This window comes from Patella vulgata, chromosome 2, assembly GCF_932274485.2.
Source record: "Patella vulgata chromosome 2, xgPatVulg1.2, whole genome shotgun sequence".
Taxonomy (NCBI): domain Eukaryota; kingdom Metazoa; phylum Mollusca; class Gastropoda; family Patellidae; genus Patella; species Patella vulgata.
Window position 1 is genome coordinate 34939188 of NC_065880.2, and position 13063 is coordinate 34952250.

At 31.6% G+C, this 13063-nt stretch overlaps 1 protein-coding gene across 23 annotated transcripts in view; it reads left to right on the forward strand.

The window, feature by feature from the left end:
* Positions 1 to 13063, forward strand: part of LOC126809600 (collagen alpha-1(XXIII) chain) — a 114123-nt gene that overhangs the window by 82305 nt on the left and 18755 nt on the right. For 12 of the 23 annotated variants that reach the window (XM_056098594.1, XM_056098608.1, XM_056098597.1 and 9 more), the window contains 12 exons: positions 1659 to 1748; positions 1930 to 1980; positions 2136 to 2168; positions 2284 to 2319; positions 2583 to 2618; positions 3199 to 3243; positions 4166 to 4246; positions 5237 to 5326; positions 5549 to 5602; positions 7372 to 7425; positions 10128 to 10211; positions 11861 to 12003. In XM_056098594.1, the coding sequence (XP_055954569.1) occupies positions 1659 to 1748; positions 1930 to 1980; positions 2136 to 2168; positions 2284 to 2319; positions 2583 to 2618; positions 3199 to 3243; positions 4166 to 4246; positions 5237 to 5326; positions 5549 to 5602; positions 7372 to 7425; positions 10128 to 10211; positions 11861 to 11995 (789 nt within the window). In that variant the 3' untranslated portion in view covers positions 11996 to 12003. The remainder of the gene's footprint in view (positions 1 to 1658; positions 1749 to 1929; positions 1981 to 2135; positions 2169 to 2283; positions 2320 to 2582; positions 2619 to 3198; positions 3244 to 4165; positions 4247 to 5236; positions 5327 to 5548; positions 5603 to 7371; positions 7426 to 10127; positions 10212 to 11860; positions 12004 to 13063) is intronic. The other 11 variants (XM_050534238.2, XM_050534235.2, XM_056098599.1 and 8 more) reach the window with 11 other exon arrangements.

Here is a 13063-nt window from a genome sequence, read left to right on the forward strand (position 1 = left end):
GATTCATTTTAAAAATGCTGAAACTTGGACTAGTTGTTGTGGTGAGGGACAAATCATTTCAAAGTTAAAGGACAATATTGGTGTCAGTCGTTATCACATATGTGATAAAAATTGGTTAAACACGTTCCAAATATAATTTTAACACAGATCATTGCTACGATAGATGTGTCATGAAGATTTCAAGAAACAGAAGTGACGAATGCAAAAGGAAAATACAAGTTATCATTCTATATAGCTGGCTGAAGTGACACTGCCGAGTGATAACAGCGAATTTTTGCTCACTAATAATTCCTTCGAAGATCAAAAGTTCTTATATGAGACTGTGTGAGGATATCTTACAATTTAAAAAAAATAATTGTCTGTCACTAGATAAGAAAAAATGAGAAAAATAGAAAAAGTCTGGGCATCACCATTTTTTATGTTAAATGTAGAGTGAATAAAAACAAGGGAATGTACAGAATATTTTGAGTAAGTTTTAAGGGATATAGTGTTTTAGAAGGAAGACCAACTATCAGAGAATTACAATAATCCAAACGTGAGGTTATTAGAGAATTTACATGACAATTGAAGTGACAAAATCAACACACTAGAAACAGAAATCCTAGTTTTAACACTGAAATAAGTGGCAATTTTGTCAACTATTGTAGTTGTCTTTTTAGCCATTCATGATAGCCAAAATAGCGTTCTCCGATGAAAAATTTAAACAAAACCAAATAAAAAATTGTTTTGACAATTATTTGTAGCAATTTGGTGTGAATTAAGATTTCGGTGCACCAAAAAAATTCAAATAGTGAAATGGAAGCATCATTTCCTTCCTCCATTTATGACTTTATCTGTGCAGTTGTCACACATGTGAAATTGTCAATGCCATGTGTTGTTGTCGTAGTAGTTACCTCTGGTGGAAATTGGTCTTAAGTGTAAAATTATTCATTACAGTTCAAAATTGAACATAAAATTATCTGAACGTTCATCTGAATAGCTTGATATGAATTACCAATGTAACAGCATTAAGTTAGATTTATTACAGAACAATGTACATCCAGGTAAAAACTTAATGACTTGAATGATGCATTAATCCTTCTGGTTCACTAAAAAAAATTTTTGCATGGAAAATTATGGATCTCAGGATCAATTAAGTACAGTATTTGTTAAAAAAAAAAAACTTTTCTGATATTTGATATTTTTCTTCATTTACAAGATTTTTCTTCAAATTTCATATCTATTTATTAAAAATTCCTTTACCCTTTTTTTTTCATCTGAGAATGCATTTGGATTTTTTCTTAATTTTATTTTTATTGATGGGAATAGCTAAAATAAAACCATTTTGGGTATAAAAGCTATCATTATTTTTACTGCCATTTACGATTTGATGATGAAAAAAGTTTACTTTATAGATTGTAGGCATCAATTATCAATTTTGATATCTGATGATTTTTTGGTAAAAAATATCATTTAATGAGGAATTTTAAGAGGCTTTCTCACTTTGACCATCACTTTGAAGCTGCAAATTATTTTTCATAAGTTACTTAATTTGCCTAAGTTATTGAATTGGGCAAGCTCATACTAGATATTTATTTTCATGGTGAAAGTGATAATGCCCCCTTGACAAAGGATGCATGAGGTGATGATATAATGTGAAGTATTTAATATTTGTGCAGGGTGATAGAGGTGATAAAGGTGATATGGGAGATCAAGGTCCACCAGGTTTATCAGGAATGATTGGACCACCAGGTTTACCAGGTCCTCCAGTAAGTATCCACCATAGACTGAACAAGTATAAACCCACTTTTAAATCAAAATATTATGCTTGCTGATTATTTAATTAAACTGTAATGATTTTTATTTCACTACCCTAAAGCATGGGTATCTGAAATATCACCCTGACTATGCCAAGTTCTGTTATATTCATGTAATGCAAATATATTACAGGGTGAACCTGGGTCATTAGAAGGTGGTATTGGTGGTGGTAGTGGTGAAGGGGTAAGTAGTGTAATTAATTTGAACAAATTTCATGTTGGTATACTTCTTTGCATTTGTGATCAAATTAAATCGTTCATATTACCAGCAATCTTTTAACTATTTGATTCTCAAAATATTAAATATAATAAAAGTTCTTTTAATCTTTATTTTCTTAGTTACCTGGTCCTCCTGGTCCCCCAGGTGTTATGGTAAGTATAGATGTTTTGTTATTATTAAATTCTATAAACATTTGAAAAATATTTGAAATAAAAGAAACACCCAAACTTGGTGCATCTTCATCCTCGATTTTTATTCTTATTTTAGGGTCCAATTGGTTTACAAGGACCTCCAGGAACAAAGGTAAGTTTGGAAGAAATTTATTTTAAGGAAACTTAAATGTACCATTTCTAGTCGATAGTAAAGGTTATAGAAAATTGTAATTGTTAATCTAACTTAAGGTCACATTGCACATGCTTCATGTTATTTGCATAATTAACAAATTTTCCGCGAACATAACTTTTAGGCTAAACAAATCAAATATATTTAAAAGCATTGCAGTTGCACAAAAATTTCTTGACCTTGTAATACTTTATTATATTACTTTGAATTGATTTATCTTTAAGGGTGACCGAGGCCATCCAGGACCAAAGGGAGACCATGTAAGTTGTTTGTATTGTTTTCTGTTTATAAAACATTTACTTAATATAACATCTGTACCAATTAATATTTATATATGATTTTTACATCCAATTATGATTTTTGTGGGGATCAAAATTAAAAAAAATCATCAGGCCACAATTGAAGGGAGTAATTGATGATTTTGAGGTTCTGTGTTATTAATATTTTGGACACATAAAAACTGTTTGCATATAACTTTCAAATTAGCTGTATATAGGATCGATGATAAATAATTGTTTTGTTTAAATAATAAGTGATAAATTTTGCTGTGTCAAGGGGAATAACTCTGAATTAGAATACTAAACCCCTGTTGCTTCTCTCCTGTTGTTAGCAGTGTTGGCGCCAAGGGGGGGGGGGGGGCTACCCCTTGTTGAAGTCTGCACCTTTACCCCCTTAACCTTGGACTTTTCCCCAACTTTGCCCCTCCTACCACCGGCAGCTGGCACTGCCACTGGTTGTTAGCCCTTAAAAATAAGCTTATTAGGTTGATATTGACAACAAAAATTATATTTCAAATAATTTGAACTACTTAATCTATGAACATTTTATTTTATTGACTAGGGACCTAAAGGATCAATGGGAGATAGAGGAATGTTTGGATTGCCTGTAAGTTGTCGCCTGCATGCTGTACCTTATTATAGATATTTATTAGGAGTAGGACTGCATGGTATATGGTGTTTGGGATTACAAAATTTATTAGTTGTAAAAATCATTAGTTGTAAATCAAACGAGGCCATTAAAAGAATTTAAGAAAATTTATATATATTTTTGGAATAAAGAGTTTTTATGAGTGGTGTTTGGGTGCATGTTTTATTGGGATGGAAATCAATTAAGTAAAACTATTTTAATTGTAGTTTTTGTGATTATTGATGATGATGTTGTTTTGTGTGAAGCACCTTGCACAGTGGTGATGTGTGTTGCAAACACTGCACTGTGCACTGCACAATTACATAAGATATTTATTACGAAGCGTACCACTGAATTATATTATTATATTATTTATATCACAGATTATAAAGAATGTACAATGTATGGTTATATTAAAGTATTTAAAGGAATGGGAACTCTTTGACATAGATTAAAATATAGTGTTGAATTTGTGCTGTTAATTACATTAGAGTAGATATAGCAAGAGTCTATTTCAAACCTGATCCTGATAATGGTAAAATGATGCCTCTAGAAAAGCCTATGAATTCAAATGGGTTCACACTTTTAGAACTTTCGTGCCGGATGGTATTAATGATAAGGTATAATATGGAAGGGTCTCAACTCTATTTGTTTACTTTTAGACAGGAGATAATTTACTTTTTCTATTCTTTTTTTTTTACTTACAAAGTCGACTGTTGAATGAAACATCAGTAATTAGAACTTGACATCATTTTACAAATAAATCAATATATCAAATTTAATTAAATGTTTTAACTCATGTCAAAGAGGTTGTCTTCTTTTTAAGTCAGTAAAATATATTTATACAATAAATTGTTTGTAAGGCTGTTGGCACTGCTATGCACTTGTTATATATATGTAGGGATCAATTGGTGCCCCTGGCCCCCCAGGACCCGAAGGGCCCCAAGGAGAAAAAGGGAATGATGGTGCCCTGGGTCCTATGGTGAGTGTTGTCTTAGTGTTGAGAATGTGCATGCAGAACCTTGCATGGTGTTAATTCTTAAGCATGATGGGGCTATTTCAAACTTCTGGATTATGTTTTGATTGTGGATATACACGTAATTACGAATTTGAACAAGATCAAGTCTTATTTCATGTTTCTTGATTAATTATAGTCATGATTAGAGTCAGCTTTTAAGTGAAGTAAACTTAAACACTGAGTATAATTAGGCAGGAAACATGATGTTGCCTTCTAGAACTTATGAATGAATCTTTCTTGCAGCTTTCAAATACACTTCTACTTTCATTTTCTCACATCACTTGCAGTAGTAGTTGGTAGATATTAGTAGTTCAGTCATGCAAAGAATGGAACAATCTTTCTACACTCACAGAACATTGCCTCACCGTTAAAAATTCCTGCCCTGTTGCAGGGAGAATTTTCACAGATGGAAATAGCATGAAAACAGAATAATGACTTAAAATCACAGAATATTTGTCCCTTTCTTCATTCATATTCCATCTATTTTATCGTCTTTTAAAATTTTAAGTTTATATTTTGTTTATTTGCTTGCAGTTTTCTTTTTCTCTTGTAGAATTTATTTTTCAGTATTATTTAAGGTGTATTTATTGTACTTTTTGGTTATTTATTTTTTTTATTTATATTATGTTGTATTTGCATGAATTTTGATATTTTAGTTTGTATTTATATATAAATTATACAATTTGTTTTAAACTTTACTTTGTATGGATATATTTAGAATTAGTGACTATATATCTTTTACTCTTAATACATGATTCAAAATCTTTTAATAGGTTTCATCACAACAGACATAGAAATGGTATAATATTTTAATACGAAAATCTATAATAAATATTTGTTAGATTTATGCATCTTCAATATGTTTAGGATCTAATCTAATCATTTTGTACATGTTTGACTGTGATATTATATGATCAGTATTTAATTTTTTTCGTATTTTTGTTTTTATATTAGGGACCTCCTGGGCCACCAGGTAAAGGTACTGTTGGAATCAATGGAACATGTTCATGTGAAAAAGGAGACCGTGGAGACAAGGGGTCACTTGTGAGTATTTAGGCTATTTCAATTCTTTTAAACATTCTCTTTTTTAAAAATAAAATCAACAAATCATGTGATGAAACCATAGACATTCTTAAGATTTATTTCAGGTTCTTGTCGTAAGCTACCTGGTGATTACCTAATTTTAGTGCAAATATCAACATAACTTGCCGTATACAGGATTACATAAAACAAGTTGACATGACCTCACTAACATTTGAATTTTAGGGTCAGAGAGGTCGGCGGGGTAAAAGAGGTCCAAAGGGAGGAAAAGGAGAGCAGGTTGGTTTTGGAGTTCTGCTGGCATGATCTCCCGACTTACTTTTTTTAACTTTCAGTGATGAGATGAAATAATACACCACCTAACAGTCATTTATGTTTTGTGTTCTCAGTCACTATCCACCCTAACATAAGTTTACAGTCTGTTAATATAGTATTTAAACTTGTTGAGCACCTGGAATTGTTAAAAATTGTGTGTACTGTATATATGATCCCACTTGCATGTATTTAGCTAAGGTGAAAATACTAAATAACTCTCCCATGAGAACACCAAAAATGGAAATTTGAACTTTATTGGTATATATATTTACTTGAGTATATATTAAAGAAATCTTTTCTAAAAATGTCTTGGTTACCGGTAGATATGTCTTTTCTCTGGTTAGTGAGAAATTTTTCCGATCCACCAATGTTACATGTATGCCAACTTTAGATGTAATGGGAAACAGATTCAACACTCGTCTACATAAATTTGAAACAAATATCAAAACAAATTTTCTGTTCATGCAAAAATTTTTTCTTTGTTGGAAATTTGTCTAGTGCTATGTATATTTCTCAAGTTATTTGAACATTTTTACTTGATGATGATTCATTCTGGCAATTCCACCAAAAATGTCTTCCAAACTATTAAAACATGCCTGTTTTTAATTTTATATAAAAGATATAACATTTATTCACACTTAAACTTAAGCATTGGTTTATTTGGATTTTTTAACAGATTAAGGCAGACAAGTTTTGTGTCTTGCTGATCTCAGGATTGAGAGTTACAACTTTTTCTGAACTGAATTCTAAAGTGTGACATTGCAACATGAAAACAGGAGTCTGAGCAAGTAGCGGACTCTCGGTTTTCTGTTTATTATTTTAAATAATATTTTGAAAAAATGATGAAAAATAGTTCTCAAGTTTTGAAGCATGAGCACTCTTTTCACATATCCCCAACATAAGAGAAAAGACAGATCATCTTTTGATATTGCGAGAAAAGCGATTCAATTGTCACTGCGAAACGATCAGTGCAATTTACACTCTTTATTCTAGTTTAAGCATCTTTTCGTTGCAGCGTATACTGTAGAGGCAAAACACTTCTTTTCTTTTCTATGCAGACACAGTCAAAATTTAAAAGATGCCATCTATCATATTTGATAACTAACCAGCAAGTTTGTTTTTATTATGAAGAAAATGAAACTAATTGATAATTTAGTTACCATGGATGGCATTAACAGTCTTGTCATTCGTTATGAAACCATTTTGGACTTTAATTGAGTTTCCTGGGTGTGACCATGGGATCTGTTAATAGTAAATAACAGTTTGTGTTATGAATTGTTATAAATAATCTGCATGATCTGTATGATTTTAATATAATTTGAACTTATTTACAGGTTTTTGATGTTTGTTTCCTAATTCAATGTGTTAATGGCCTTCCACAATATAATATAACATTTCCCTCAGGTTTAAACTTTGGATATATGTATGAAAAAGGGTTCATCATATTCAAGGCAATATGTATGCCTAAACAGTTAAATTTAAAAAAAATAGTCTCACAATATTAGAAAGTTAGTAACATGGCATAAATATTCAGTAGAATAATAGAATGGAATTTGCTCCCAAACCCCTCCATCAGTCTGTAGTCCTATGTCTGAGAAGAGGGGACAGTTTTTGCCTGGACTATTTAGAAGGGAGATAATTGTATTGTGGACGGCCATGTCCTGTATTAATATGTGATATCGAACTTACAGCACGTAGCATGTTTATATGTGTGTGTTTACGTCTGTTTACAGGGTAGAAGAGGAAGAAGGGGGAAACGTGGGCCAAAAGGGGAAAAAGGAGATCAGGTTCGTTTAGTATGGTCTCATTCTGATAAAACCAAACATGTTTGAACCATGAAGTTTTCCCAGAAACATTTTCAATTGAACAAATTTTCTGTCAGAACATTAATTCATGAGGGAATATATTTTAGATCTAGCTTAGACCAAACTTGCAACTGGGTACAAATAGCTGCAAGTATTTTGTGAGTGACTATAAGCAACTGGTGGCAACTGGTAATAGTTGCTGGAAACAGGCTGGTCTGTAAATTGTTATGACTTCCTGGATCTGATTTTTGTGTCCTTCTTTTCTGGATACAGTTGTGTTGAGTTTAAACAAGGGCAGTAATTCTGAAACTAAATGGACAGGAAAAAAAGTGAAACTTTCACCTGTAAGTCTCTATGCAAAATTTTATTAAAATTGATCAGTAACTTAAGACTCATGGTTGAACATAAAATTTCTGGAACAATGCAGTAATTCTGGAACTAAATATATTTTCTGCCTTCTTGTATTCAGACTTGTAAACCCTAATTGTCCAAATCCTGTATTCTATTGATGTTGTTCCTATGAAGATTATTACATCTAACTAAAAAAGGAAAAACAATATTGCATGTTATCTAATCTGTGTGTACAATTTAACTTTCGATTAATAATTAATGAAAGATTGTCTGTGACACAAGGTGCATGGCATGTCATCTCAAAAACATTGTCATGTTCATACTTCATAAACATTTACTTCTAGTGGAGTTTTACTGAACTATAAAACACTATACAAGAGGTTCTGTTTATAATGTAATAATGTATGACAATATTGAAGTAATGATTTCACTGACAATATTGCAGAAATTATTTCAATAAATACAAAATTAATATGTTAAGCTTTGAAAATATTTTTCCCTTCTAATATAACATTCAATATTTTCTTTGTCTTTCTGATATTAATTAGAAAATATTTTTTTTGTGGCTTTTTTTATATTACTTTCAAAATATTTTCCCTTTTCTAATGTAACTTATTACTTTCAAATATTTTTCCCTTTCTAATGTTAATTTGTAAATTTTTTTGCTTTTTAAAAATACTTATGTAACTTATTGCTACATCTCGGACAATATTGGTGTCGGTCATTATCACATATGTGATAGAACTCGTTAAACGCGTTCCAAATATAATTTTAACACAGAGATCATTGCTACAATAGATGCATAACAAAGATTTGAATAAACAGAAGTGACACTAATGGAAAACATGAGTTATTCTTATATATAACTGACTAAAGAAGCGAGCGATAACAGATACATGGTTGAATTTCAACTTACTGATAATTCTACTAAAGATGAAAAGTTGTTATATGAGACTGTGGGAGGATATCTGACAATTCAAAAAAAATAATTGAATGTCACAAGAAAAATAGAAAAGGCCTGTTCATTCCCTTGTTTTTATTCATTCTATACTTAATAAAGATAGGTTGCCAGACAACGAAACATACGCCCACAGCAACTAAATCGTCCGGGCAGTCAACATGGGTTGTCACATATTTTTACTTTTTTCGGTAATGAAACATTTATAATACACTAAAATCTGATTAAGAGCAACAACTCACGAAGTAATTATCAGAAAACTATTAGAATTTGTTTGGTTTTTATAAAGTTCTGCCCCATGCTAACGTTTTGTATGCAAAGCTTTTAATATCATGGATTTAACTGTTCAAGTCATAAAAATTCATTGAAAATCAATATACTTGTTCGTCTCAAGATCTTAAACTCTGTGTATCAATCTGAAGTCAATCAGATTATAACTTTAGCCTTTAGAGCATCAGAAGATTTTGCAAAGTGATCAAGGGCCATAACTCTGGCAGTAATTATCGGAAATCGCTGAAAATCAATAGGCTTCTTCGTCTCAAGACCTTAAACACTGTGTATAAATTTAAAGTCAATCAGATATTAACTTTAGCCTCTAGAGCGTCCACAAGCAATTGTGGACGCCGGACGGACGGACGGACGGGGGCGACGACAATATACAACCACATTTCAATGTGGGCGTATAAAAACATAGTAATGGATGGACTTTTTCTATTTTTTTGTTTTCTCTTATCTAGTGACAGTCAATTCTTTTATGAATTGTCAGATATCCTCTAACAGTCTTATATAACAACTTTTCGTCTTCGAAGGAATTATCAGTGAGCAGAAATTTGACTGTGTATCTGTTATCGCTCGTGACTTCAGTCAGTTATGTAGAAGGATAACTCTTGTTTTCCATTTTTTGCGTCTCTTCCATGTCTTCAAATCTTAGATATGCATCTATCTATCTCTGTGTTAAAATTATATTTGGAATGTGTTTAACCAGTTCTATCACATATGTGATAATGGCAGACACCAATATTGTCCTTTAATCCAGTCTCCACATAATCACAGAAAAGACAGTTATCTCCCTTATATAGCCAGTATCTGATGTGTGAAATATTTACATGTACATACTACACGTATATACAAAATACTTACAATGCATATTGGAAATTTTGACATCAGTGCCAGTGAATTGTACGCTTGTGAAAGTTTGGAATATTTATTTCCTACACTTGCAGCGTGACTAATGATCTATTGGAAAACTAAAACAACACCTTGCTTTTTACCCCTATTTATAAGATAACACACCGAATATTATATAATAATGTCGCAAGCACCTGCCATCCTTTTGCTTATGTTATGCTTATATAACTAACATCTCATGCTACAGGGCAGTCCAGGATTAGATGCACCATGTCCGATTGGTCCAGATGGATTACCCTTACCAGGGTGTGGGTGGCGGGGTCCAAATCAGGTAATCTTTGGTCCGCATGAGCTGTAGGCTGTAAAACTTATATACCTGTATTGTTATTTAAACAGGATTATGAAAAATAAGATCTAGAACTATTGATTTTAGCATGATTTGGTTGCAATGTGAGGTTTTTTGTTTAATTACGCTCAATAACTTTCTGAATTTGTATGTTTTATATACTGCCTATTGAGATGTTTTAATGGCAGACATTTTTGGTATTGCCTGCTTTAATTTCCCCCGACTAATCATCATTCATATTGGTTAATCATTGGAGCTGCATGCATTATTAGTATAACACTTTTTGTGTAATGGATTATCAGATGTTATTTTATAATAAGATCTTTTACGTAAATGTCATAGTATATAAATCTGTTTTGCAATCTGTTTTGTCAATGAATTTGATGATTTGATACACTTAACATGAGAGAATTAGTTTTTATGACATTAATACATAGGCATACATATATAATAGTTTTAGCATAGATTGCAATCATTTTAGCTTAATTGACTCAAAGTCAGAGTTTTTAAAGCCAATAACATTTTTGTGGTACCAGTAAATAAGTCCACACTTGACAACAGCATGTATTAATTTTTTATATGGTATGACTGTATATATATTTACACAGGCAGCAAAAAAAAAAAGGCAAGAAAAATCAATTTGCTGTCATCTTTGTTAATCATTTCTATTAATACTTCTTCTCTCATTCTTTGTGAGTCATTTTCTATACCTAGTAGCTATACTCATTTTAAAGAGCAAATCAGACTATATCTTTGTCAAGGTAGAGTTTACAAGATTCTAACCAACATGCATTTCTCTATTTTAATGTTCAGTCCATCTGAAGATTTATATTGTTTTGTTCAGGCCATGGGCCAAGTGGTTGTTAATGGGACTCTTTGATCTTTCTGCTGACATAAAATAACAAATAAATATAAACTATAATAGATGTTGGAAAATAATCAAAGGGTTACATGTACATCAATGATAGTAAACAATAAGAATATACAGTACAAAAAAGTTGCATATGGCAAAACAAAAATGATTAATTTGTGTTATTTTCATTATGTCATTTCTATATGTTCATTCATAGTATTAAAGGTCCATTTTAAGTTCAAATTCATACTTGTTTAATTTGTCCCAAATAAATCACCATACGTTTGGTGCAATGTAGCCTGGATGTGACGGATGTGCCATTTAAAAACATTTCATTCATTTATTCATTCCATTTCGAGTTCAAATTCATACACACCAAAAATCCCCTACAAAAAGATGATAATCTGTGTTACTTCTTAAGTTCCTGCAAAAGACATAATATTGGCCTCATTTTTAGGTTTTGGAGGTTATTAAGGAGCTCCAGAAACTACAGGGCTGTTTTCAAATTCCATTGCCATAATTTATTTAAAAGATTGATTATTGGGGTATTTTCCACACATGAAATCAATAATAAATATCTATTTGTCCATTGATAACATTTTCATGCCATTAAACAGGAAATGGATCTTTTATCTATAACCTTTTGATATGGGTATACGTACATCTTTTCATTTATTTTGACATTACCATGCACCTTTTGCCACAGAATTATTTGGAATGTTTGGCACTTTTTAGCACTTTATAGCACTTTATCTTATGTTAAAGCATGCTTATGTTATAGGGTTTACCAGGCTTAGATGCGCCTTGTCCAGTGGGTGTTGATGGCTTTCCTATTAAAGGCTGTGGTGCTCCTTCAAGACCGCACCGGGCAAAAGCACGCGGAGTAAGACACCATCATACAAAAAATTACCCGTAGGGCAGCAGGTAGGTTGTCTCCCTTTATTAATGGTTAATGCAATCATTATATTAACCAAACTAACAGGTGGTGTAACTAATATAGTGAGACATTGATTTGTAATTTATTAATAATAAGGATTTGGAAAATACTTCCAGAGCGATACATACATGTTACTTATTGGTCAACTTAAAATCTTACATACCATAGGTACCCAATTTGAATAGCCCATTCTGATATCAGTGTTTTGATGTCTCTTTCGAAAGTAAACAATGTTTTGTGATAAACAAAATACCTGTTGATTAAATTTTGGGTGCTTATTTAAAGGGCACATAAGATGGGCGAGAAACTTTTCGTTGCGTACAGCCAATGGTTACTATATCTACTTTATGGCAAGTTCACACCAATCTGATTGAAATTAATTTAGCTTAATCCCCTCAGACACAGTGACGTCACATTGACTGAATGCATATTCCGAATGTTTATTCCTTATTTACCTATCTACAGACGACAGTGTGTGTATTCATTAACGCCTGACTGATTCCTTAAACATACATTATGCAAGAGCTAAATCTGCTTATTGTAGGTCTTTCTTTATGCCTGAAATGTTATATAAACTATTAATTAGACATTAATTAACATATCCAAATCATAATTAACTCTCAATGCCTTATGTGTTGGGTTTTCACTGGATTGGAATTCAATCTGCTGCTCAACGCTCATTGATGATTAAATCCAAGTACCGTCTTTAGTGATGATGATTGAGGCTAGACTTAAAATTCAAAAGCTAATATCTCGGTTCATAGTGGAGCAATTTAACTGAAATTTTCAACATCATCTATTTTTTAACTATTATAGCGAGAACAGTCAACTCTTTATCTAATCTCCCATAATGTATCTTTAATCCCCTCCTTATTAAATAAAACAATTGATTACAGAATAATTTTTTTTGTAATTTTATTTTAATTTAAGATCCAATTTAGAATTTGTTTTATAATGTCCTAAAGTCCGTTGCTGTAGCCATATCCCTGTGTAATTTTAATCAGAGTAAACCAACAATAATTGGCTTCCGATTAAAACTACAAGATT